Source organism: Plodia interpunctella, chromosome 24 (assembly GCF_027563975.2).
Source record: "Plodia interpunctella isolate USDA-ARS_2022_Savannah chromosome 24, ilPloInte3.2, whole genome shotgun sequence".
NCBI classification, from domain to species: Eukaryota; Metazoa; Arthropoda; class Insecta; order Lepidoptera; family Pyralidae; genus Plodia; species Plodia interpunctella.
Genome location: NC_071317.1, coordinates 338,871 through 366,738, shown reverse-complemented (window position 1 = coordinate 366,738; position 27,868 = coordinate 338,871). Strand labels below are relative to the sequence as shown.

Sequence of the window (27,868 nt, the reverse complement as noted above, 5' to 3'; positions counted from 1 at the left end):
TAACATAATGATATTATAACTTAATAAGACAGTCAAATAATGAAATATAGTAATTGACCACCGATTCTTAGAATATGGTATGTAAAAATTTATTGTAATTGAGATCACTTTGAAGACAAATCAAAGGCATCTACGTAAAATGTACTGTGAAAGCGAAATAAAATCGATTAAAATAAGGCCTCATATTTACACTATCGTTCTATAGTTACCCTAACAACTAGCTATTATAGCTATTATATAAAAAAGGTATTTCCTCTATTACTACAACCACAACGCACGCAGCAGGCCACCTTTTTCATATACCTATATCACGTTCTCGTTAAGGATTATTGACAGGGGACACTATCTCAAATGATAAAACATAAATAACTAGCTGCGCCCCGGGGCTTCGCTTCCGTGGGAATTTTGGGGATAAAAAGTTCCCATGTACTATTCCAGGTTATTTTTTACCCGTGTACCAAATTTTATAACAATCGGTCCAGTGGATAATGCGTGAAGAGGGTTACAAACAAATTTACTTTCGCATTTATAATATTAGTTGGGATATAATATATATACAAAATGTAAATAATCACATGGTCCAAGATTGGTTGATAAAGCCCAGCGTTGCCAACCAACAGGAGACATGTCAAATAATTAGTTTTAACTTTCAAACTTATTGACATTCATAATAAAAATGCTCCGCATCGTGATAACATTTGGGAACTTATCAGTGTCAAGACTAAAATTCTAGCACGATTTATTTTACTTTCAATTAAAGTAAATAAAACATCAACAGTAAAAATATTTACCAAGGGGACGGTCATATAGTAATTTGGCTTCAATGTGATGTAATATTAATATTATATCGAATTCTCACATTTCTGTCTTTTAGAATTCTTTTTTATTCTTTTATATGCAAAAAGCTTAAAGTAATCTAACGGATTATAGTTTCAAAAATTCCGTGTTTTTGCAATAACACGTAGACAATAACAGTAGATTAAAAATAATTTCAAAAATATATACCGCACTGATGATGACCTTCAAAGAAGGCATTGAAAGAAGAAAAATCATTATTTTCAATGATCCTATGACAATGTTGTAACCTGATTTCCGGGAACAATCAATCACCTATAATATATTCGTCATATATTATTTTATATAATAGCATAAAATTTTTTGGCATTATGTACTGGAGTATAATAAATAATAAAAGACTAAAGGTCAGCTTTAGATCTTTTTCACCACCATTACAAAACTATGGGCTTGTTTATCGCTTCCAGATTAAGCTTTAAATAGCCTAAATGTAACATCAAACAGATGGCATTAAAAATAATTTCGCATCTGTTGGATAGCGCTAACTGGCCGATCGCATCAGGCAGATTTATCTAGCAGTTAAGTAATCTGTCAGATTACAATATTATATAATGTGATAACATGGGTAATGTGTCTATTTATAAAATAGGGTGATTATATACATTACATTTGGCACGAAATGTTTCAGACTACATTACCATTCTATTTTATGAAAAATAAATTATACTTTAAAATAACAATAAGTCTCTTACAACAAACAACCAATATGTATAAAATATTAATTTTCCACAAAAATAAACTTCAGCTCTCGTACAATATAAAAAAAATGCAGCATTTACATAATATTTTGCACAAAAACGAAATTTCGTGTTAAAAAATAACAGAACTTACTTTAAATGTAACGTTTTCTATTAGATTCTACATAACCCTAATATTAACCGTCGTAGCATATAAAACTAAGAACGTACTCTGTACAACTTTTCGATATTCTAAATTGTCTACGCATATAATACCTAAAATTAAAAAATCAACTATGTACTTACGTTAAAACATCGTTGGCTTATTGCATGAACTTTAAGAATAAACTTACCCTCTTATTCTTAAAAAGGTAAAGTACCTATGTTTTGTCTCTTTCTGTCAATTTGAAATATTATAAAACGCGATAGTGACACAACATATTTTAAAGTATGCTTTGGGGTGGTTCGCAGAGTGTTGCGACCGCTGCTCCTGCGCTGTCATTACAATCCGTAAATTTTCTTGATCAAGGGATCATTTCCAAAATCAATCATTAAAAAAATTTACATTACTACAGTACAGAGTAATTAATGTAAAGTCATACAGTAAACTCATTCTTGGCTTTGTTAAAATTTTGAAAAATTGTAATGACAGCGCGACCGCAGCGGTCGAAACGCTCCGCGAACCACCCATTAACATATTTATGAATAACTAGATGTTGCCCGGGGCTTCGCTCCCGTGGGAATTTTGAGATAAAATATAGCCTATATCAATCTTGGATAATGTACCTTTCTAATGGTGAAAGAATTTTTGAAATCGGTTCGGTAGTTACGGAGATTGCCCGCCTCAAACATACAAACTCACAAACGCTTACCTCTTTATAATAATAGTATAGATGGGCTTATTTCATATGTAATTAATAAGCTTTATTTATTTAACTTTATTACAAAAACACGTAAAAGACTGTCATAAATCCAAGGTCACCGTGATAAAACACGTAGTACGATACGTACACCATATGGGAAAAAGAATCAGCACGTGGCGTTAAAAAAGCACGTGTTTGTAGTCCCGTGGTAGACCTTCTGATGCTTTAGAGGCGATGCGAGGAGGAATAACAGTTCATGCAATAAGCCTGTGAAATGTACTAATATAATTTACCAGTTAACAACAGATGCCACCACACTATCCCACTACACCCATTAATGTTATAAATGCGAAAGTTTGTATGTGTAATCAATCACGGATTTCTGAATATTGGTACACGATAGAATATATGTGATGCTCCACGAGAAAAGGTTATCCTTATGGAGGGAAGTTACTTCCATTTCATATGATTGCTCATCGTTCAGTCAGTTATTTATTTAAATTCTAACATTTTAAATAATGATGTATATTCGTCCTCTTAGTTTTTAATATACATGATATAAGATCTACATTTGTCAATTGACGTCCTTGGAGAAAAAGCCCCGGTGAAGTTTGTTGCGCCGCTTCTTCTTCACCTGCGCATTGGAAGTCGGCGGTAGACTAAAGTAATATTTTTACGACGTATATCATCCTAAATAGAATAATTTTGACTTTTTTTTTGAAAATTTTCAATGTGTTATACCCATGGCGGGGTAAAAGGCTTCCTATGGTCCTGTGCGAGTCTCGTCCATCGCATTCCCGTGCCCCAAACAATGCCATCTGACCAGCAGCCGGCCTGCCAACCGCTCTCGTCAACCACTCCGTCATTTTATTATACAGGTGACTCTTTATATTGTCTACATGCTCAGTCCATGATACTGAACAACTTTTTGTATGGGAGCAACACTGAAATCGCGAAAAAATCACCTGTTCCATACAAAATCAAACAGCTAACTTGAGGAAAACGTATGGATCAGCTGATTTTTTCGCGATTTCGTTGTTGATCCCACACAAAAAGTTATTCAGTATCATGGACTGAGCATGTGAAAAGCCAATGTATAAAAAGTCTAGCGACCCAGCCGGGCTTCGATTCGATAGGCTGTATTGTATGTATGAACCTTTGTTAATAAATTGTCTAAATAACAGTGAAAATTGCATCAAAATTTATGGCATGGTTCAAATGGAGAAAGCTTCGTAACAGCTGCGCAAATAGTTCAAAGTAAGGAAAAGGGAAAAGGATGAGACTTGAGTAGGTACAGTCAACAGCACATCGAGTTACCCTGCACGAACCTCTATGACGCGGTAATATTCATATTAATTTATTTGCCAACCAAGTGTAGACAGACGCGGTGGGCAATTATGTTGTATACTATGTGTGTGAATACATATACGTGATGGGTATAATAAGTCATCCCTCCATAAGATACGTTTGTTTTCGTCACATATCCTTCGAATACTTCGAAGGATATCATCGAATACTTCGAAGGATATCATCGAATACTTCGAAGGATATCTTCGAATACTTCGAAGGATATCTTCGAATACTTTGAAGGATATCTTCGAATATTTCGAAGGATATGTGACAAAGCTGGAATACTTCGAAGTTTACATCTGTGGTCAATAAAAATATCTATCTACACTAACTACCATAATACACGACCTCATGCGGCGTGGTGTTTCAAATCGAAAATCTCCATCAAAAGCGGCTCAATGGGGTTCACGTCGAGGTACACGTCGGTGACTTCTTCGGCCAGCTTCCGAAGCTCTAGAATCTTCTGGATCAGCTTCAGGAAGGTGGACTTCGCTTCGCAGCCCGGGTACACGCTTTCCAGGTAGCGACGTAGCAAGTAGTAGTATGAGTTCTGGAATAATACAGTAAGTTGACAAAAGTAAATAAATAAATAAATAAATAAACATACAAATAAATAAATAAATAAACAAATAAATAAATAAATAAATAAACAAATAAATAAATAAATAAATAAATAAATAAATAAATAAATAAATAAATAAATAAATAAATAAATAAATAAATAAATAAATAAACAAATAAATAAATAAACAAATAAATAAATAAATAATGACAAATGGCACAGACCTGCTCCAGCTTGATGACGTCGCGATGCACGCCGCGCGGGCGCTCGGGCGAGAACAGCAGGATGGCGGTCATGATGAGGATGATGTTCTCGTCGCGCCAGCGCGGGTGGAAGGTCACTATGAAGGCCTCCACTGAGCGGTAGATGTTGCCCTTCGCCAGCTTCAGGATGTCGATCTGGACGCTGCCGAACTGTTCTTGGCTGTGGGGGAGCTGGGGGAATGGAGTCACGCTGCAAACTTGTATCCTTATCTTTACATATTATAAAATATATAAATGTATATATGTATATGTGGACAAATCACACAGATTGAGCTAGCCCCAAAGTAAGTTCGAGACTTGTGTTATGGGATACTAACTCAACGATACTATATTTCATAACAAATACATATATAGATAAACATCCAAGACCCGGGCCAATCAGAAAAGATCATTTTCCATCGTGATCCGACCGGGGATCGAACCCGAGACCTCTCGGTTCAGAGGCAAGCACATTGCCATTGCGATAAATTCAAAAACTACTGCACGGATTGTCATGCGGTTTTCACCAATAGATAGTGCGATTTCAGAGGAAGGTTTAGGTGCATAATTTATTATGTTTTAACACGAGCGAAGCCGGGACGGGCCGCTAGGTTTGCTATAAACAAGGTATGATACAACTGAATGAATATACGGAATGGAGTCACTGCAATCTTGTATTCTACAAGCTTTTAACTTGCAATGTGTGTAGGTACTTCACAATATTTGACACTGATAGAACTAGTTAACTTTTTACAAGGCTCCTTTTAACTTGCAATGTAAATATGTATGTTCGGGCCGCGCGTGAACTGAGGGAGGGCTCAAATATAAATACATATAATAAAACTGTAAGTGAACTATGTCTGTACACAGAAGATATTAAAGAAAAATAATTATGGGGGACCTTTATGGGTCTAATAGAAGCCAAAACATTTTTTTAAATAGATTTTTTATCTGTCTGTATGTTTGTTTGAGAATCACGCAAAAACTACTGGAGGGAATATGATGCGGTATTTACCGTTGTATAGCGGAATGTCTAAAATCTGGCATAGGTTTCATCGCGATTCGTTGCTTAGATCCCGAGATATCGACAATAATAAGTAATAGTGGACGCGCAAAATAAACGCAGGCGCAGCTGCGCGCTAGAGCTAGTAAATAAATAAAGTGTACCTTCCACTGGTTCCTCTGGCCGTCATAGGTCATGGTACTTCGCAACACCATCATCTCTATACACCCGCCCTTCAAAAGGGCCACCTGGGAACAAAATGGAAATCGATTTCTCTATGATAAAATTTTTTGACTTTTAAGACAACTGTCATGACATTTATAGTCTGTGGACGAAGTGCGGGTTTGCATTTCAATTCTCACCATCGAATCGATTCGAAGTGAGACGCAGCGAACCAATCACATTGCGCCATTGTGACGCAACGACAACCACAAAAAAAACCTAAACGAAAAATATATAAAAATATAATTCCTACATTTTTTATCCGGCATATTAAGAATCCACTTCTTAAAACATGGTAATTTAAAGGTGTCACAGTAAAACGTCGAATACATGTTCTGTTTCTATATAGCATGCAAATATTATATTTTATACATTACGTTTTATCATTTTACCACATTAATAAATAAATAAATATATTAGGACTAATCACACAGATTGAACTAGCCCCAAAGTAAGTTCGAGACTTGTGTTATGGGATACTAACTCAACGGTACTATATTTTATAACAAATACTTATATAGATAAACATCCAAGACCCGGGCCAATCAGAAAAAGATCATTTTCCATCATGACCCGACCGGGGATCGAACCCGGGACCTCTCGGTTCAGTGGCAAGAACTTGACCACTGCGCCACCGAGGTCGTCAAACATTAACAGACAAATGTCATTTTAATATCAAAATCATACGTGCACAACCAATCACATTGCCGCGTGGTTGTCGTCGCGTCACAACGGGGCAATGTGATTGGTTCGCTGCGTCTCACTGCGAATCGATGCTGAGATGTAAATACGAAACTTGTACTAAACTAATTAGTTTGGCGAGGTCGCTGGTGTTTGAAAAATAACCTTGTATCAGGGTTCCTTATTAACTTTGGCACCTTAAATATACTACTTAAATGTACTAGCGTTTGCCCGCGCCTTCGCCCGCGTGATTTCACACGGGCGCAGTTATTTTTCCGGGATGAAAGGTACACACGCCATCTGTAGTGTGTATGCTAGTAGTCTATAGCTTTGGTAAATATCATTTAATTTAGAATATGACGTGAAAAAGTGTCTGTGATTTGATTTTGATTCTCCGTACTTCAAACTACATGTATGCAAGAATTTCTAGAAGATTGGTTGCGTAGATATAGCGTGATGGTGTAACAAACAAACGAACTTACTTTCCATTTATAATATTTAGTTAGGATACTGACCTGATCTTCTTCGCACATGTTCTTGAACGCGTTGATTTTCTTCGCCATCTTGATAAACCTTCGGATGGCGATCGCGGTCAAATTGACAATTTTGATCAGACGCGGGTCGTGCTTGCCGTCTCCCTCCTGTACCCGAACACAAAAAAAAAAAATTCAAATGAATTCTGAAAAGATTCCTCATAAAAAAATTAAATTGCGACGACCTCGGTGGCGCAGTGTTAAAGTGCTTGCCTCTGAACCGAGAGGTCCCATATATATATATATATGCGCCATTTGGGCAGTAGCTTTAGGTTAATACGTAATGCTCAGATAAGAAAGGAGTTTTCAAAACTCGACCCCTAAATGCAACAAAAATTATGAACCCGTGTTTCAGGATTTTTTAAAATTTGACCTTTAACGTTGGGTAGTTAAATGAGGGTGAAAAGAAATAACGAATGATCCCATTCAAAATTTCGTCAACTAAAGATACGAGTAGACAGTTCAGCGGTGAACACCATTGAATTCACGTTGTTACTGTTGATGGTTCGAATGCTGAACTACAATTATTTTGAATTAAATCTGATTATTTCTGTGAAAGTTTTATTATGTTTTTAAACGAGCGAAGCCGGGACGGGCTGATAGTTATAGTATATGACTTATCATAATTATATGGATATCTCTATCTTACAGGGTGTTTTCTCTTTCTGACGAAAGCGGACTATTGGTCGAATTCCTTTTTTCGTCAATACAAATTGATTGTCACAAGTTACCTTGAGCAACCTGGCGTCGCCTATGAGCTGAGACACGTCGTCATCGATGGGCGCGTGCAGAGACTTGTTGGCAACGATCAACTCGTTCAACTTAGCTCTTTCTACCTGTAACAAGTTTTTTTTTTACAAAATGTAACGTTTTACCAGAGATATACGATGGATACAAGAGAAGACGAACGCTTAGGACGGGATGGTCGGACGAATGTCAAGAGAAAACAAAGAATAGGAATGCGTGGAAAAAGTTAGGGGAGGCTTTTGCCCAGCAGTGGGACAACAGCTAAGAAAGAAAAACAAGGACGTCTGCATGGGTATCTCACTCTCATCTCTGCCGCCAAACAGCAGTGTTTGCATTGTTGTGTTCCGGCTTGAAGGGCGAGAGAGGCAGTGTTACAGGTTACTGTGGCAAAAGATCCTAGGTCACACTACGCCTGCTGTTTCAGGCGTCCATAGGCTGTGGTGACCACTTACCATAAGGTAGGCCGAATGCCTGTTTACCTGCTTAGTAGTAGGAAAAACAAGTTTTGTAATAATTTTTGCCATAAGCTTTTATTGTCGTCGACTCTTCGATCGAGCGTTTAACGCTTGACAGAAAAACCCATGGCCGTGTTGTAAACGGTTGAGGAGTTCCCTTGCTTGGAGCCGATGCGGGCTGCTATAGTCATGCTTATCATAATGATTCATTGTCATGAAAACTGAAGCGACGTGGGAAATTTTAACTTTGTAGATCAACTGGAAGTAGGAGAAATCTTAACTTGCAAGATTCGTTTACAGACAGACACCGGGACAGGTGAAACTAAATAAAATCTTGTAAAAAACAACTTCAGTCACAGAGTGATCTTGTTGCATTCAACGTGTGACTAAAAATCATGGCGCAAACTTTACACCTTCGCCGAAAGCAAATGGTGGCCTACGAAAATTATTACCGAGTCAGACTGGTTTGTAACTCATGTTGCACAATAGCAGGATTCGAACCTGGTACCTTACGATAGCCACCGCTTAAAATATTAAGTAAAAATTATATTTATATATTTATTTCACCAAACTTAACCAACCATTACAGAAAACATATTCTAATACGACAGGTTAACCTCTTATATCTTTTATTAAAAAAATACAAATAATAAAACAAAATAAAACATAAACAATTACAAAGTCAATCAAAAATGCCACCCCGAATTGTACCCGGTTCAAAAGTACCCATAACGCTAGCTGCGTTTCCTCGTTGGATAGCAATTGATAGCCTTTGAAACCTCTTATATTATTTATGTATAACCTATAATATTTAAAGACGTTATTGTGAATTCATTCAGTGAACAGGAGAAAATATTAAATGTTTATTTACTGAACAGACTACAGCAATATATGAGAGCGAGTTACGCCACGCTTGACCAAGGTCTACCTGCGTTAAAACTTGAGCGTAATAGAACTAAATTAGCTTGTTACCTCATTGAGTTCCCTGGACGAGCCGCTGCAGGGATTGACGGAGGTGTACGCTTCGAACTCCAGTTTTATAGCCTCACAGAGTATCGACTCCATTGAGTTAGGCTCTATTCTGTAATCAGTGGGCGAAGTGTGGGTTTGCATTTCACTTCTCACCATCGAATAGATTCGAAGTGAGACGCAGCGAACCAATCACATTGCGCACTGTGATTGGTTCGCTGCGTCTCACTTCGAATCTATGGTGAAAGGTGAAATAATGCAAACCCGCACTAACACCTCAGAACACAACTTCGTATGTGAGTGAAAATCCGTTTCCCGTGGGCTTTTCAGGAAATCCCTTCTTAGTGCTCCCCTATGCTGTCCTAGGAACCTACACACCAAATTTCAGCTTTCTACGCCCAGTAGTTTCGGCTGTGCGTTGTCAGTAGACTTAGTTTAAGTATTTTTTTAAAGTCAATATCATCCTATATTGAATGAAGAATTTTGAAAGACTTCCATCTATTATGAGTGTTACGGGTTAAATTACACAAAGATTAAGTTGTACTGTAAGCACATATTGTTTACCTGAATATTTTTTTAAGTTAGTGTACTTAATTTAAATAGGGCATAAAATTAAAGTGAGCAATATAAACTTATATAAAATATAAATATATAATATTAAATAGACATTTTAAGAAATAACTTTCGTGGTTAATAAATGTTGTTTGAATTAATAATGGATTTATTTTCAACAAAGTTTCAACTGTGAAAATTGTTTATATTGTAATGTATTAGAGAGCACGATAAGATTATTATAATCTAGCCAAATTACAAGCTCATGACTAATAATTAGGTATTTAAAACTGAAGCAGGCAGTTGTAAAATCACTGTTGAATCTTCGAAATTTTAAGGTGTCCCCGAACATCGTGACGACGCAGCTCCGAATCGGGAGAAGACGAGAAAGAGAGGTTAATATGGATAACAAGTTTTTACAAAAATGTCATTTTTGCCACAAGCTTTTATCGTCATCAAGAGATCTTATGGCATTTAACGCCTGACAAATGCTGTAAACCGTTGAGGAGTTCCCATCGTTGGGAGCCGATATTGGGTGCATCATCAGGTCATGCTTATCATAAAAACGCATTGTCATGGAAACTGAAGCGACATGGGAAATTTCAACTCGGTACACCAACTGGAAGTAGGAGAAATCTATCTTGCAAGATTTGATTACAGACAATTGGACAGGTGAAACTGAATAAAAGCTTGTAATATTATTTGGTTACCTCTCTACATCCTGCAGTATATCCCTCGCCTTGTTCACGTCAGGGTTGCTACTGGTCGACGGGATCTCTTCACAGATGTGCTGTTTCTCCTCACCATACATTGCGTTGCCATTTGTTAATATTGATCTGGAATTATGGTTTCATTTGTGTTAGTCGCCTAAGTATTTATGCTTTTAAAAAATACTTTTTGTCTGCTAGTAGGAATTTCTTTTGAAATAAAAAAATTGCAATGAAGTTTGTCCAGAATTGCGGCTACATCTAGGAGTCACAAACTGAGAACGCTGCTTATCGATCATGGTCTAACCGGCTAAAGAGGTTTAGCTACAACATATTAAAATATCAGACAATTATTATTAAATATCAAAACCAAAATACTTTATTTATTGGTTTCTGTTTATCATTCTCAATGCTAAATTGATAATTACTGCAGAAATTTTACTTTTTAAAATAAATATATAGATTAAAGATAACTCGAGAGGTCACTAGATAAATGTGTGTAGATGTGTCATGTGGTTGTTACTGTGTTGAAGTATAACATAAATATGAGGTGAAATTAGGAGATTAAATTTCCACTACATATTCATGCTTTATAGAGATTTATCTGTATGTATCTGTGTTATTTAATCAGTGTGGTCGAAAATATTACTTATATCCTTACAAAACCGCGTCTGTCTGTGTGTTAGTGATAAACTCAAAAACTAATGCATGGAATTTCATGTGGTTTTCACCAATAGATAGTGTGATTCCCGAGGAAGGTTTAGAGGTGCACAATTTATTATGTTTCTACACAAGCGAAGCCGGGATGTGCTGTTAGTGTAAAATAAAAACAACAATTTATTTTTTATCATACACATGAAGAATTAGTAACAGTTATCTGTTTAATAACATTAATTTATCCTTCAATTGACTGAAATTGTATTGGCAAAAAATTTCTTTGTGTTATCATAATGTGATAGCATCTAGCTGAATTCAATAACAGATAACTACATGTGTGCTGAACTCGCCAGCTACATATATGCTGTTGTAGGAAATAAAAGTCTGGTTATGCTCTTTGGTCCTGGCAGAATAGGCAAAACCTAAAAAGTGGTGGCTCATAAGGACAATGTGCATGCCAATGATCTGACAACGAAGGATAACAAAAACCTATCAAGTAGACGAGAAAAAGTCGGTAAATGGACAATTAGCTCCGATGCTCTATTGTAGTGTTTATGTGGCAGAGACCATTACCACGAAGTGTAGATTATGTAATGGAGTTACATGTTATCTGCTGATAGTGTTTGGTGTGTATCTGATACACAGATATCAGACACTTGGATTGTATTGTGAGTCAGTACTAATTCGAGTACCTCTGAGGAATCTAATTTTTTAGTTATAATTATGAGACAGAAGATTAATTAAAAATAAATTGTTATGATGAATTTAATGATTTTTATCTTATGTACATACATATCTCATGTGTCCCTGTTTGACCTCTCATATTTTAGATATGTATTGATTATGTATGTACACAGTGTTTATAAAAACCAATAGAAACTTTATGCAAAAAAATAATAGCTATAATATCATAAACTTGAAAGTCTGCCTTATTATTATTTCACAGCTTGCAATTGATTTCCATGAAATTTGTAGGGTACTTTTACTTTTCAAATTTCTATCCCCAGAGAGTGGAAAAAACCATTCTTCTGATTGGAGTAATATAAAAAAAAAATCGTTCAGTACATAGAAAGTTATCTTAAGCTTAAAATATGTAATACCACTGGTGTTCCTGATATTCATAGGTTGGTTTTTGTGCTCAATAGTATAAAAAAAATTAAAACAATAAATTGGAAATATTACAACATACCTAATACTATTCTGCTTAGCTTGCTCTTCTTCCATGAACACATTACTATCCATATCATATGTCCGATATGAATCCATCATCCTATGTTCATACAATGTTTTGTTAATCACAGATTTTTCGTCAATGGGATGTACTTTCATAGTGTACGGCATCTCCGTACTTTGCACAGGAGCGTAGTATACTGGGGAGGAATGCAATGACGAATCCAAATCTGCGCTCAATGGAGACTGCACGGTGCTACTAGGACTACATGTGGTACTATTCAAAACATCATATTGTATCACAGACTCGTGAACTGATGGTAGGTTTGTTACTTGAGTTTCTTCATCACGCTTGAAGTTTTTCGAGCTACTCACACCATCGTCTCCATCTCTATCACACAGCTGACGCTTCCTCGCTCTGTTTTCTTCAATTTTTCTTCGTTTTTCAGCTTTGTCTTCTTCGGACATGATGAATTCTTTGACCATGCCTATTGATAAACATTTTTCTAAGCGACATTTTTGACAAAACCGCCGCGTGACCACTGTTATTTCACAATTGTTTGTAAACGGACACTTAAATTCCTTGCTAGCTAGTGCATTGCGTCTAAAGAATGCCTTGCAACTCTCGCATGATATGGCATTGAAATTGTAACCTAACGCCCTATCGCCACAAACAAGGCAGATCTTTTGCAAATTCGAGGTCAGTTCCTTCTTCTGCCCGCTCTCATCGTCTTTTTTATCACCATTATCATTGGTGTTATCCATTTTCACATCAAAACAACATAGCCCAATTCAGCACATCTATACACTATCATATTCACTGGCAAAATTTTTTAATTTGTCATGAAAAGGCATCATGTACTCCGTTTACTGATTATGGGTAAGAACTGTATACAAAATCAGTAGTAAACCCTGATAAGACGCAAATTCGCAAAAAGATTAGAGACAATTCATATCAATTTACCAAATGAAATGACTAATCAAATGAAATGTCATAATGTCAATGTTACTGTCAGTCTTTTTTTTTTCTTTTCTTCTTTGTGGCAAAATTACTGTCAGTCAATATGAAAGAACGATTTGAAAGATACGTTCCACTCTACTTCTTCGAATTTTATGAACGCAGCCAAAAATATATATTTTCATAAGGAAAGTATTTTTTGACACTAGTTATGTCCAGGGTTCCTGTGAGAATTTCGGAATAAAAGTATGTACCCTATATGATGTATTCCAGGTTAGGTATATTTTACCCGTATACCAAATTTCACAACATTTCGTCCAGTTTTCACGTGAAAGAATAACAAACATACATACACACAAACACCCTCACAAACTTTCGCATTGTCGCATAACATTAGGATTACATTTTAATAAAATCTAACACTATATGTACCTACTTAAGTACATCTAAATAGGAATAGGTAATTAACATAAATTGATACGTTTTAGTGATATTTTCATTATTTGTGTTCGATTTGTAGGTAATGTGTATATTACTAGTTTTTGCCTGAGGCTTCGCCCGCGTTTTCTAAATATCTCGGGTTCTAAGCAATGTATCATAATGTTCAACGACCTCGGTGGCGCAGTGGTGAAGTTCTTGCCACTGAACCGAGAGGTCCCGGGTTCGATCCTCGGTCGGCTCATGATGGAAAATGATCTTTTTCTGATTGGTCCGGGCCTTGGATGTTTATCTATATATGTATATGTTATAAAATATAGTATCGTCGAGTTAGTATCCCATAGTCATCCTCACAAGTCTCGAACTTACTTCGGGGCTAGCTCAATCTGTATGATTTGTCCTAATGTAATATTATATATTTATTTATTTATATTTATATAACCATCCACTAAAGTTTGCGTGATGGGCGAACAAACATACAGACAAAAATAATAAAAATACATTGTTCTGGCTTCTATTAGTCCCTTAATTAAAGACCACCCTTTCTTATTTTTCATTAATATCTCCTACTTATGTATATACATATATGTATTATATATTATATGTATTACATATGTAATACATAGGTATACTTATATAAGTACTTAAATACGTACCTATAATAACTAATTACTCATAAACTTACTTTATAAACATAGGTAAACATTATAAACTTACTTTGGGGCTAGCTCAATCTGTGTGATTTATCCTAATATATTTATTTATTTTATTATATGTATAACTAATTGGTTTCCATTATTAGTTATATATAACTTACAACATATTGGCATGTTTTAAACTCATTTATAGCTAAATAAATTACACTGAGTATTATTCACAGACTCATATATAAAACTCAAAGTATTATTATTATTTTAGATAGCTTTAGTTTTTCATTGCGCTAAATAAAATCGTGGATCGGGTCGGGAGGTTCCCTCTATTGTGGTTGAGCTTCGCGATGGCTGACTCACGCGTCAACTCGTGAACGGGTGCTGCCGGGGGAACTGGTCAGCTCGATCTTTTATTAAAAGTTTTTTTTTTGTTTGGTTAATTATACATATGTATATAAGTATATATATTTTCCTTTCATCAGCACTTGATCACAATCATAATATGTTTCAGTATACCTTTTGACCATGTACTTTATTATGTACTTACATGTTATATTACTGATAAAGAATTATACATAAATTTATATTTAAAAAATGGTAAGCCCTTCTGGCATAATAGGGACCAACACTGTTTGAATGAGTTTCTTTCGGCATTTCTTCTCAGCAGTGGTCGTTCCGAAATGCTAGTAGTTTGTAGCTTTGGTAAACCATTTAATTTAGATTATGACGTGAAAAAGTGCCTGTGAAGGCCTAATTTCTGAATAAATGATTTGATTTTGATTTAAAAGCATACAAACTATTACGCAATGTTTACGCATGCAATGTCGAACGCCTAGGCAGGCGTTCGACGATAGCGTTGAGCTGACATAAAACTTCAGGAATCTCACGTCGTATATATGTGGAAAGGGAGTGACGAGGTTTTTGCCCAGCAGTGGGACATGTTATAGCTAACACAAAAAAAAATACAGATATTATAGTCATTTTGTTATAGGTTGTATACTTAACCTCATTTCGGTCACGAGGGGCTAAGCCCGAAGGTGTAATACCTACGTGACATCAGTAACATTGCTACTTGCACCGTCGAAACAAACAATCGTGAACACACATGCGTTTTCTGCAAACGCAGTCATGTCGTCAGCGATTTAATGCTGCAGTTTCTATAACGAAACGGTATTTTTTTAGGTGTTTGGATTTATTTAAGTGAGACTTTAACAACATAAAAAATTAACATCAGGAGGATTTGTTGCCATAAGGATTTCGATGCAATCCTTAGGGCCAAACAGATGGCAATTAAAAAGTTTGATGTTATAGGTAAAATAAAGAAAAAAGAAAAAAAATATAATTAAATTTTAGTAATGTAATTTGACGGTAAATTTAATAGTCATCCACTTGTTAATGGTAAATAAGCATTTTTAAATCTTCTTACTATTTACAGGATTTTTCGTGACTTCCCTTCATATCGATTGTGGTATTGCTAACACATTATATGATTCACTTCAAGTTACCTATAAGGCTTTTGACAAGACTATGATTTAAAAATCTTCTAATTTTAATTTCAAAGGTCTGTTTTTATGTGATTCCTAAATTTTGGAGCATCACAGGTCAGAATATAACGAGAAATACAGTGCAGAAAAAAATAAAACAATGCAACGAATTCAGACATTACATAAATTGCCTTAAACATCAATTCTCCACGTAACTTCCTGTTGTATGCAATAAAACTATAGTCATGTCAGATTTATGCTCATTTTGGTTGCACGGTCCTAACCTCTTCACACATCATGGGGCCCTGGTACTTGTTAGCCCTGATTCCGTGGGTTTCTGCTGACACATTTAAAGTAAAGATTGGTACAGACCAACATGTAAACAGTGTGGACCCAAGGTTTCTGAGTTTCACGGTGGATCCTAAGTACCTGTTCAGTAGCACGGATAAATTTAACAGGTAAGTTTTTTTATTGTATGTACTTACCTACGTACTCGTACTTAATTCATTTTATAACATTAATATTTTTTCGTTTCGAAATAAAATGATATTTTTTTATCAAATGTCTGTTTTCGATGTGAAATCATGATTGTATGTAAAACACTAATTTGAAATAAATTTGTGGCTACCACAACATTACCACCACCATTACCATACCGAACCGTTACCTTCACCATATAACCAAAACCAAGGATTTACCAAGAAAAAGCACACACAAGCACAAGCACTATATTTATTCACTCCGTCGCAAAGAAACAGAGAAAGTACGCAGCTCTGTTATATGGTGAAGGTAACGGTTCGGTATGGTAATGGTGGTGGTAATGTTGTGGTAGCTACAAATTCATTAATTGGCAAAAAGTAGCTTAGGGCACTTTACGTACTTCCAACTATCTCCACCCAAAAAATCACGTTCATTCATTGCTTCGTTTCGTGAAAGAAGGACAGATAAACAAGACTTTGTCATATTTAAAAAGTAAGATTTAGGTCTATAATTGAATAGTTCTACCCCAGCGAAGCTGGGGCTGGTTGCTAGTTATTTAATAATAATAACTTACGTCATTTCAGTAACGAATGCTTCTGCATGGCGTCTTCCCTGACTCCAGCATACCTACGCATCGCCGGGCCGTCCACGTCTCGTCTGATCTTCTTCAACAACAGCATTTCTATCGCAGATAACGACATCAAAACTGGCAAGAAGCGGCATGTTATTGTAAGTTTTATATTTCTTATTGATCCTGTATGGTATTCGAGGTCGTATGATTTGAAATGTAGGGATGCCGACGACCGCGCGAAGTGGAGACAAAAAGGCTATGGGTTCTGACGTTCAATGTTTGAGGAAGCAATCGGGATAACGCTTAATAAATGAGTGAGAGAGAGTTATTGGAAGTCGCGTACGTGGATTGGCTGAGCTGATGATGGTATTCGAGAAATTACGACGTTTAACGGCTGAGAATGCAACCGGAAACATGATTATAAGAGAGAGAAATATAGATAAAAGCTGTCTAAGAGCCACTGATCACATTGAAAGGTCCATGTTCGAATGATCGTGTCACAATGAGTTTGTATACCAGTCTGACTCATGGCAAATTATCCTCTGAGGAATCCAGTGTTAATTTTTTTTTTTGGTTTTTAAGGTTAATCGAACCTTATTCCGGTTGGTTTGTTAGAATTTTTATTGACTTAACAACTCATTTTTATAGGAAAAACTGTCAGTCAGTCACAGCCAATGGAAGCAGTTCGCCAAATGGGCGAAGACAACGGGTTTCGACCTGGTCTTCGCACTGAACAACCGAGAGCAGACCAGAAACCACATGTGGGACCCCAACGCGGCCCTGCGCTTGATGACTCTGGCTGAGAAGGTCAATATTGGCAAGATGTTCTGGCAACTAGGATATGGTAAGGTTTTTACATATAAATCGTTTGTTCGACCCACTGTAACAAACACATAACAGAAAAACTACAGTTCCCTATAATTAAAACGCAGTACAAAACGTTCGCGCGCTGCAGAGGCAAAAATAATCACAACTTAGCACTCTACTACTCTGACGAGGTCCCGGGTTACCTAAACCTTTACCTAAAATAAGAGCAAGTGACTTAAAATACATCACCTACAAGGGTAGTTCGCAGAGCGTTTCGACTGCAACAGCAGCTGCGGTCGCGCTGTCATAACAATTTTTCAAATTTTAACAAAGCCAAGAATGAGTTTACTATATGACTTTACATTAATTACTCTGTACTGTAGTAATGTCAATTTTTTGAATGATTGATTTTGGAAATGATTCCTTCTTCAAGTAAATTGACGGATTGTAATGACCGCGCAGCCGCTTGGCTTTGAAGTACTATAATTTTGGACATAGCTCTCAAATCAAACATTTAATTTTTAGAATGCGCAGACCAGTCAATAGAGGAATATCTCAATGACCTGCAAACACTCCGGGTCATCGTGGAGACCTTCGCTCCAGGGCAGACTCTGGACTGGAAGGTGGTCGGAGGTGACGTCACCAATTGCCTGCAAGCAGATTCCAAAAGCGACTTCAAAGATTACGTCTCGCTGTCACTGGAGATGATGGATGCGGTTCTATTGAATGGGTAAGGACTTTAAAACAAAAGTATTTTTTTTTAACTTGCAGCTAATAACACATGTAGAAATATAAAAAAAATGCTCAATATTAACCAGTTTTCCTTCCTTATAGTCTGTATTCATCATGGCTGAGGATCGTGGTCATTAAGTGGAAGGAAACACACACGGCTTACTTGGCAATATTAAGGACGTGGTCTTCCATTGCCTTCTCTATTACAAATTCTAGATGATAAAATCATCATTTCTCATGATGTTTTACTTCTGGAAAGCAAGTTGTGGTCGATGAAAACTACTATATGAGTCAGATTATAAAAAGAAAAACAAACTCCTGTGGCACGTAGTATTCGAACCAGGGACCATTTGATTCATAGGTGGGCGTCTTAACCATTACACCACGCCACCGCTTCTCTCGCTAATAAATATAATGATAGGTAGTTCTGGATATTACTCTCTTTTTTTTGACATCCTATCGCTCTTTCTTGCGCGTTGAAAGGTACCTATACTAAGGATATATTATAGGTTGAAGATAGCAATATATAGATTGTACCTACCTTGCGTTAAAAAGTTGCGGGCTTCAGTAATATCTAAGTTTTATGGTCCAGAATATGTGTCATTAAACAACTACACTATTACTAATTTATGGACTAGTGTGGATTACCACAATAATCCATACTAATATTAAAAAGAGAAAGGATTTGGTTTTTGTGTATTTTTATTATAGTTTCACCGGGACGGGCCGCTAATAATTAATAAGAATGCTTTTAAAATTATAGCAACTCGTCCTCGCGCCAACTCGAGCGCATGTCTGAGCACGATCGCCTGAAGTTGCTCAAGCTCCTCAGCGCCAGCGCCACCCCCCTCTGGATTACGGAGCGGCCTCGCTCCGACTACAACGAGCTAGAGAGGGCCGCTGATTGGATGGCCAGCCTCGGTTATTCCGCCAGGAATGGCTTCGCCGTGCATTATACCGAGATGAGAGAGAACGAACTCTCTGAACCTACCCTGGTAAGATCATAATCTCTCTCTCTTCCTAACACATCTTCCCGGAGCTGTGACGTTATAAACAATAACTTTAAGAATTGGCTGTGATTTTACAACTGGCCGCCTGTCTGACGACAACCCTTCTTGGGAATGCTATTGTTGCCTAGGTTGTGTCAATTAGTCGTCTCGTACGACATCCACGGGAGGATATGGAGTGGCCTTATACTGGCGCGGAACCACAAGCTTCTCATAATATTAACTATTATCATAATAAATTCCAGAGTTTCTATATGGCACTGCTCTTCAAGAACCTGGTCGGCGAGCGAGTACTCAACGTCGACATGGAATCAGACAAGGCCGCTTTATTCGCGCACTGTACATCGCTGCGTCGCAAGGTTGTTCCTGGCGCCGTGACATTGTACGGAGTGAACATGGACGATGAACCCGCGAGATTCTCAGTGAAGCTGTCTAAAAGAGAGGAAGGCGGTGATATCATGCAGTTTATACTCGGCTATGATGAGAGCGGGTGAGTGTTACTATATATAATCTATCTGCAAATGATAATCAAGATTCCCGACATAATGTTGTAGTCGGTCCTAACAAAACAGGGCCAAACCAACTTACTTTTTCTTATTTTATAGATTTAGCTACCTTACAAAATAAACATTTTAGGGCCAATTACAGGTTTTCACAATTAATAACAATGTCCCATGTGATTCTATTTAACTCCATGTCAATAAGAAATTCCGGGATTATACTAATACTATACTAATAAAATAATATCTGTGGCAAAGGCACACAATTTATGTTTTCTGATTTGTGTAAGTTAGAAGTTAGTTAAAAAGATCGTATCCGTAAAAGTGTGTATAAAATTTAATGTAGAACTAACTTTTTCAGTGAAATAATCGTGAACGGACATGTGATGTCTCGCGAAGGAGATATCAAGCCATCAATTAAACGCGTGAGACCTTATAAAACGCTGCTTATCAACCTGCCTCCAAAATCTTTTGGATTCTGGGTACTCGCTAATACAAAAGTTGATGCCTGTTACGATTATAAAGAAAACAGTAACGAAACGAACCTGGTTGAAGCCGTAGAAGTCACATACGATGAAGGAAAGAGGATTTCAAAGAGATCTATTATAGAAGATTTTGATTATGCAAATATTGCAGATCAATCAGATGATTTTTCCGATTTGGACGGCCACGAGAATTGTGACGAAGTAAAAAATCCAGCATTGAAAAAAACTATAGATAATTTGAACGAGAATTTGAAAAAGATATTCAATATTTTTGGAAACAAAGCCAATTTTCATGATGATATTCAAGAGTTGCCGTCACATCCGCGAAATTTGAGGAAGAAACGCCATATTGACGAATCAAGTCTTGCAAGAATTAAAAAGCATTTATTCAAACCTAGACAAGAAAGAAAAAGAATACTCGATTTAGATTTAAGTAAAAATGGACTACTTGGAAACCTTTTACAACTAAAAGGCAAACGTAGTAATATAAAAAATGTAAAAAACGAAAAGATTAAGTTCAAAACTTCTAAAAACAAAGTTAATACAAATAATTTCGAGTGTCCCGCTGAGAAAAGGACCGACAATTTGGATAATATAAAAGTTAACGAGGAGAAAGTTTCGAGAAAGCGTCGAGGTGTCGTATTTACTGAAAAACAAAACTTACTAAAGAAACAAATGAAAGATTCTGAGAACGAAATCGAAGAAGAGACAATAGACAGTCCGAAGATTTGGAAGATGTTGAATAAAATTCAGAAACAATTGGATAAAATGGAGATGGATGTGGAAGATAAAAATGACATTGAATATTTAGATGACAAATCTAAAGACGGGCAGATACTGGTCAAAACTAAGTTATTGAACGATGGAGCGATGATCAACCTCAGTGAACATCCTGATCATGGACTCATCAAGTCAACATTCCAAAATGTATTCTCTGTTTTAGGAGAACTGAATACAAACTTAAATAGAGTTTGGAACGCCCTTACTCTTTTAGAATAACTAAGATTTTATAGAAAATTTAATTAAGTTATTATGTAAATATGATTGTATTATATTTTATACTTTTTGTAGTCTGAATTAAAAAGTTTAACTGAAAGCATTTCGTTTAAATACGACAGTAGTAAGACATTAGTTTTATAATTACCCGAATCCCTTAAATCAATTCAATTCTACTTACGTGAGGATATTTTATTCATTTTTGGATCAGTTGCAGATAATTTTCATAAGAATTACAGTGATATTGTGTCGGCAAATTACAAATAGGTATGGATAATTACGACCTGAAGGCCTACCACGAAACAAGTAGCACATTACTAACGTCCACATGCTATAATGAATAAAAAATAAAAGAGAGAACTGACGCAATAACGAGTTACGTGTTTCATGTTTCTTTTGTAGCCCCGTGAATTACTTTCAAGATGATTCTTGGTCCGATTCGATTACGTAGTTAATTAAAAAGGTGTAAATAAAACAAATAACTGGTGGTACAATGTAGTTTATTTTTTATTTAACAACTTGGTAGATACACCATTTTCACATTTACCGCGTGGCTCATATGAAAATGGCTACCTCTAAATTTTATAACTAATAGGTACTTTTAAATTAACGCAACAATTTGCAACATTAGATAAATGAGCGCAAACAAGCATCTATAAGACACTACTGAAGTGACAAGTAGACTGTGTGAAACAAATATTGAAATAACGACATTTAGGACGATCAATCACCATTAAACTATATTCAGCTTTGTGTCATTTCCTATTTGATTAGTCATAGAAACATTTGAGATTAATTCACCTTTAATGCACAAAACGAATGGAGATACTCGTATGCGTAGCGATAACCTGAAGTCTTAAAATTTCAACCGCTCATATTACAATTGTGAGAAGATTGCGGAATTTTTCAATAGGTAAAATGAGAAATTTTGTGTGTTGTTTCCACCCGTGTGAGAAGACAACGGCACTGGGGTGAACAACTCTCCTACTAAATTTCTGAGGCATTTGAAACATTCGTGTTTTCTCTGGGTGAATTCACATAGGTTTTACTGCAGATGTGCTATGAGTCTCAATAAAATGTACTGTTTTTAATATGCTTTTTCTACTGCATTGTATACGAATCTGTAATTTAATTTGGACAATAAATCAATGAAAAGACATCGTTGTAAATAGCATTGTTTGAAAATCACGTGATATATAAATACCTAATATATAAATAAATTACGCGTCCGTTGGACACAAACACAGAAACAGGCACATCACACTCAGAGCCGCAGACAAATATCTGTACAAATATCGCCCTTGTATATTTGATATGACGAAATATGTGTCTTTATATCCCTATAAGGTAAATTTATTAGCTGAGTTTCTTTTTTTTCGGCTGTGTTAATCGCTAACACTGGTGTTAGATTCTGTTAGCTCAGATTATAGGTTAATGGCGACGTGGTCGTGCGTGTCGTACGGCAACATCGTAGCCAGAAACTGCGAACGAAACCTAACTTAGGTCAACAACATGTTTCACAGAAGCTCAATCCGATTTTAAATACCTAAAAACATTTTCAACAATAACCTTCTTTTTTTCGTTTTTCATCCATAATTCTAAGTTAATGTAATCTTGGATAAATCTACTAACCGTTCTTTATAATAACAATACAACATACAATAATATGAACCTCGTTCATACAAGAGTTAATGGTTTCCAAATTTCATTTTCAATTTTCGCTTACATATTTTTTTAAATATTCACTTTGATTTCGGTAAATTTGCAATTTTAACACTATATGTCACTAATATTAAAAGCTAACGCACTAAGTGTTCGTAACCTAGTAAACAAACAATGTTACAGATGAGAAAATAAATAACGCACGGGAAATATTTCACAACAATTGGCAGATATTAGAAACAGGCAGTAGAGATGTGCGCCAACTTATTTTCTTATCTGTACGTTTAATAACACATAGAAGATCTCAAAGGAGATCACATCAAAATGAGTTGTAATCCTTTGCAAACAACAAAGAATTTGTTTTGTCGAAGAATTTGAAGTGCTTAAGACGACCGTGGCACTTGGTAATCAGTTCTTTAATCTTAATGTTATTTGCAAAGGCGGTAAAAGTAATACTGAATAAGTGTTAGAAGCTCTTATGTTTGTGTAGTGTCGTTGTCTCTAATCGTCTATTATACTATTGCCATCCTCAGGTTATGCTTGTCATCCGTATGATAAATGATGTTGTTTTATAATCTATCGATCCCTTTAAAGCCTCTTCTTGCAGATACATCCGACATTTTTGACAAAAAATCATCAAAAACATTTATAGGTATTCCAAAGTCTTTGATTTTCAGTATCTCATCAGATTTAACATCAAAAAGGTCGTCAATCTGACACAAATCATTCCCTAATATTAAAACCTAGTGCAACTATCATATGCTAATTTATAATAAAATGTTTAACAAGGTATGTATTAAAATGTAAAGTCTAACTCCTCTAAGGAATAGTAACAGTGAAAATTCAAAACCTCCTACTATTGGGCAGAGGAACAGGAATAAATTCAAGAGAAATGTCTCACTTGAGATGTGACGCCTTCGAAGGCCAAAAAGTCATATATTCGTCCTAAATAATCTAACTGAATATATTATAAATAGACAACAATAATAGTCACAGCAAGTATATATATATTTACCCTGAGTATGAAAGTCATAAGATCAAACTGATTTTGTTAGGAAAAAATCTAAAATTGGTCACAAGTCGCTTTTTGATTTCCTTAAAATTATTCTACGGGTGATTTTCAAAACTGAATCATTCTTTAATAACGCACGATATAATGTCTAAGCTACACATCTACCTTGTATAAACCTCTTCATAAATTCACTATATTTTCAAAGAAATGTTAATAAGTTGATGTCGTGTGCAAGTATAACCATAATTAACGTGAATTTGAGACTTAAATAACGAGATAGTAGTGTTAGATTGAAGTAGTAGCATGTTTCGTGTCTTAGAAGTTGGTAACATTCCTCACAGCGGAGAATAGTTCGGTGTTTCCAACTCTCCATCGAGTTCCAAACATCGAACCGAGCCTGAAGTTATACAATCCGAAGTAATTTTACAACCATTTGGCATCACCCAAATTCCTTGACTTATTACGTTAAGCAACGTTAATCTAATTGCATAATCACTATACATTGAACATCGAAAGCTTACATAGACATATAGCTTTACTGAAGCTCTTGCACCCCAAAACAAAATGGACGAAAGAGAAAACGACACTGAAAACACTTTTAAAGAGCTTAAAGTTAACACTTCATCCATGCAAACAATTGCAACACCGAAGAAACGCTTATTTTAAATTAGTGACAGTTAGCGATTTTAATCCAATGATTTAATTGTAACTAGACTCCACTACGTACCAAAATAATTTCCTAATCTATATCTAGATAAATGAGTTAACAACGAAGGAGAGGCTAGGGTTACAGCTAGACAAGATAGAAGTTAGAATAGGGTAATAGGTAGCGATAATATAGAAGTAGCTAACACATTACAAGTACAAGGAGAAAGATGTAGACGTGATGATGATACGGTACTTGGTCGTGTAAACTCATTTGCAACGGGATGAGACTTATCCTATTATTGTTTAGTCAACTACGAACAACCGTTAGCTAGAATTGCCATGCACATACATTGAACTATGTTTGTAATATATGATAAACCTAGACTAACCACACATACACTGTGAAAATTTAAAGTTATACCTTAACAATATTAAGAATGTGAATTCTGATCATGGAACGGACGGGTCCAGTGCTTTGACAAAGCGATGCCCATCTTTGCTTTATTTAATATATAGTTCATTTGATATATATTCAAATACATAGAGATTGTAGATTATCATAGCTATGCGTGCACAAAATAAGGTACTATTGAAAGAAGCTATGAAAATAGATCAATGTGCAATAGAGTGCGAGAAAATATTTAGAATCTTATACATCAGAAAATAGCATCTCAGTAAATAATCAGAAATTATTGATCTTTATTTACATGTGTGTATATTGAATAGTTATATACGATCTGTGAGGATAGGGATAATTGACAATTTCAAACTTAAAGAACTGATAGTAACTCGTGTAAATAATGTATAGCAAGCGATACGCTGCATCGAACCGATGAATTTGATGAAATTAATTAAAGTATATTTGGAAATACATGATGTGCTGATTCGTGTCTGAGAGTTGTAGCCTAAGAAGAGGAAAGAGCGAGAGATCCAATGAATACACGATAGAAGATCAAATTTGAAGTTCAAGAAGCTAACGAAAGGGGCGAATGAATGTCGCCCCTGCGTACAGCGTTATTATTATATATCACAGCTTTTGACGATGACAAATCTTTTGCATTTGCAGCTTAAGTGGAGGAAATGTTTCGAACAACTCGCTCAGATCAAACTGGAGTACTGTACCAAGTACTTCTTTAGCCGTGACACCCAATCCATAGCCTCAAGCAAATTGGACAAATAATTTGTTACGCTTAAATAGAATGAAAGAAAGTTTAGTGAGTTACGAGTACGAATACTGAAGTTATTTAGGAATATTTAGCCCTTTTGAAAGATTAATCAAATAGAAAAACATTTTTGAGTATTAGAGAGAAGATTTTTAAATGTTTAATGGTTTAGCGTTTCACTATTAGTCCATTTTGGCCTGACATAATAAAAACTGCCCCATCGAGACCCAGAAACGACAATCGCTCGAAAAATTCACTCGCACATGTGTATATATTACTCCTAAGCGTAAAACACCGATAAAAACAAGAAACTTGTATTCTATGGAAATAGCATCTTTCAGCAAAAAAATTAAACATTAATTTCGTCGATGACTTTTTAAGATAAAACCACCGATGATTAAGAGTTGAATGTTAAATTTTCTTCTTTAGATGCATAACCATAGACTAAAAGATTCTCAGATAAAACATTAGATCAACGGCGTCCCTACGCTACTGCAACGGTCAAACAACGTAAAGTGTACGTCTACATTTATATTTATCTAAACCAACATTGATCTTATAATATTAAAGACATGCAATATAACTCCAGTGATAGACTGGGTAGGTTCAACAATTGTACCTATTATATTTTCGATGTGGTTTTTAAGGCTAGGTCGATTATTGGTATATACAGAATACACTGACACAATTACTTAATACACCTGCAAAAGCACGCATGCAAAAGATTTAGAGGCAAAAGTCGAGTAAGAAGACCGAAAGGTTGCAGCTTTAAAAATTACGCGGAATTTGGATGAGAACAAACTCCAATACATTGTTATTTCAATGTAAGTATGATCAGCCGAAGAGATAGTAGCGTAAGAGAGAGATACACGCGTGCTAATCCTAAATTACATCCCTTTAATCACGGTATTAATATTATTTCCTCTTTACACTTAAATAACAATATATCACATGCTTCAACATATAAAACGGGTTCGAGTGTTGCTTTGACTTTTTGACCTCGCGTAAAACGACAGGGCTGTTCTCAATTTTATGAATGTATAAAAATATTATTGCTCATTATTAAGCACCAACGCGCGCCTAGCCATCTACCGTCCGAAAAATTTAGAATTGGGATATCCTACTTAAAGACGCGAACACTTTGGCCAATTAGTTGTGCAAGCTGGGTCAGAACGTCGTCGGTGTATGTGACACATTTACAAACTAAGAATCAAAAGTCAACTTCACATTAACAATAGATGCCTAAGCACATGTACTCATAACATTGCTTTAGTGTGATCATTCATAAATAAATGGTAGATATCAAAGTTATTTGTAATAATACTAGTTGATGGTTTCCTAAAATTGATAAATACAAATAAGTTGTTGGAAAAATTTATGGTATCTGATGAAAAGCCTTCTATATATCGAGCCAAGAGACGCAAAAATGCTGCTCCAAAAATATGGCTAAATTTGATATCCCAGCTCGATGGAACTAGTTGGCCGTATGCCTTGTCTTGTGTTGAGCGCGAGTGATACGGGTGCGTTCCTGAATGGATGGGTTACCATGACCTTACAGCTACATCATGTATTCTGGGTAAATAAGTCGGGCCGCTCACTGCATAACACACTTGCTCTCAATTTGGGATTTCAGTTCGTTCACTTGCGTCTCGATGGTGTTTTTCAATTCTGGAATTGACAAAATATTGATTAGTAATTGTTTATTTTCATCCATTATTAATTGTGGAAAAATGTGTGTTATTTCAATAAAAGACACCCTATCGTCTTACCAAGCTTTATCACTTGGGAGGTTATTGTTATCACTAAAAAGCAGCTAAGCTTTGACATTTGGCCAACTGGCTAATTAGCCGCCTTTGAGTGATAGTACGGCAGGTTATTCTATACTCGTACACTCGTAATTATCAGGAGTATTCTGTTAGACTGAAGAAGTAGTAAGTAGTATTAGCTTCAATAATATTTGAATTTGTTAGTATGTAATGTTGATGATTCGAGTTATTTTTAGTTAGAACGCCTTTTGATTATTCCCATAA

The 27,868-nt window shown here is 35.7% G+C and overlaps 3 protein-coding genes across 6 annotated transcripts in view; 1 reads left to right on the top strand and 2 right to left on the bottom strand.

The window, feature by feature from the left end:
• Positions 1–245: 245 nt before the first annotated feature.
• On the bottom strand, positions 246–13,227 carry Hr96 (Hormone receptor-like in 96). The gene is made up of 8 exons (XM_053763436.1): positions 12,265–13,227; positions 10,422–10,547; positions 9,163–9,271; positions 7,720–7,824; positions 6,971–7,096; positions 5,717–5,800; positions 4,532–4,741; positions 246–4,295 (listed from the first exon to the last, which is right to left on the bottom strand). Exons 1-8 carry the CDS (start codon positions 13,008–13,010, stop codon positions 4,095–4,097), a joined length of 1,707 nt encoding a protein of 568 aa, XP_053619411.1. The 5' UTR covers positions 13,011–13,227; the 3' UTR covers positions 246–4,094.
• Positions 13,228–16,025: 2,798 nt separating this feature from the next.
• Positions 16,026–21,451, top strand: LOC128680579 (heparanase-like). Its single transcript, XM_053763818.2, has 7 exons — positions 16,026–16,233; positions 16,840–16,984; positions 17,475–17,670; positions 18,159–18,363; positions 19,129–19,360; positions 19,618–19,862; positions 20,234–21,451. The coding sequence occupies exons 1-7, from the start codon at positions 16,073–16,075 to the stop codon at positions 21,354–21,356; spliced, it is 2,307 nt and encodes a 768-aa protein (XP_053619793.1). The 5' UTR covers positions 16,026–16,072; the 3' UTR covers positions 21,357–21,451.
• A 385-nt stretch (positions 21,452–21,836) lies between these two features.
• Positions 21,837–27,868, bottom strand: part of cpx (complexin) — a 249,353-nt gene continuing 243,321 nt past the window's right edge. For all 4 annotated transcript variants that reach the window (XM_053763825.2, XM_053763823.2, XM_053763824.2 and 1 more), the window contains one exon: positions 21,837–27,506. Coding sequence is in view for 3 of the 4 variants with exons in the window: in XM_053763823.2 (XP_053619798.1) it covers positions 27,433–27,506 (74 nt within the window). In the remaining variant the exon portion in view is untranslated. The remainder of the gene's footprint in view (positions 27,507–27,868) is intronic.

Excerpts from the sequence above, each read along its gene's own strand:
- LOC128680579 (XM_053763818.2), top strand. The coding sequence starts at position 16,073 with ATGGGGCCCTGGTACTTGTTAGCCCTGATTCCGTGGGTTTCTGCTGAC. Across the intron at positions 18,364-19,128 it reads GATGCGGTTCTATTGAATGG|CAACTCGTCCTCGCGCCAAC; the intron begins GTAAGGACTTTA and ends TTAAAATTATAG. Across the intron at positions 19,361-19,617 it reads AACTCTCTGAACCTACCCTG|AGTTTCTATATGGCACTGCT; the intron begins GTAAGATCATAA and ends AATAAATTCCAG.
- Hr96 (XM_053763436.1), bottom strand. The coding sequence starts at position 13,010 with ATGGATAACACCAATGATAATGGTGATAAAAAAGACGATGAGAGCGGG. Across the intron at positions 10,548-12,264 it reads GCTAAGCAGAATAGTATTAG|ATCAATATTAACAAATGGCA; the intron begins GTATGTTGTAAT and ends CCATAATTCCAG. Across the intron at positions 7,825-9,162 it reads CGTCCAGGGAACTCAATGAG|GTAGAAAGAGCTAAGTTGAA; the intron begins GTAACAAGCTAA and ends AACTTGTTACAG.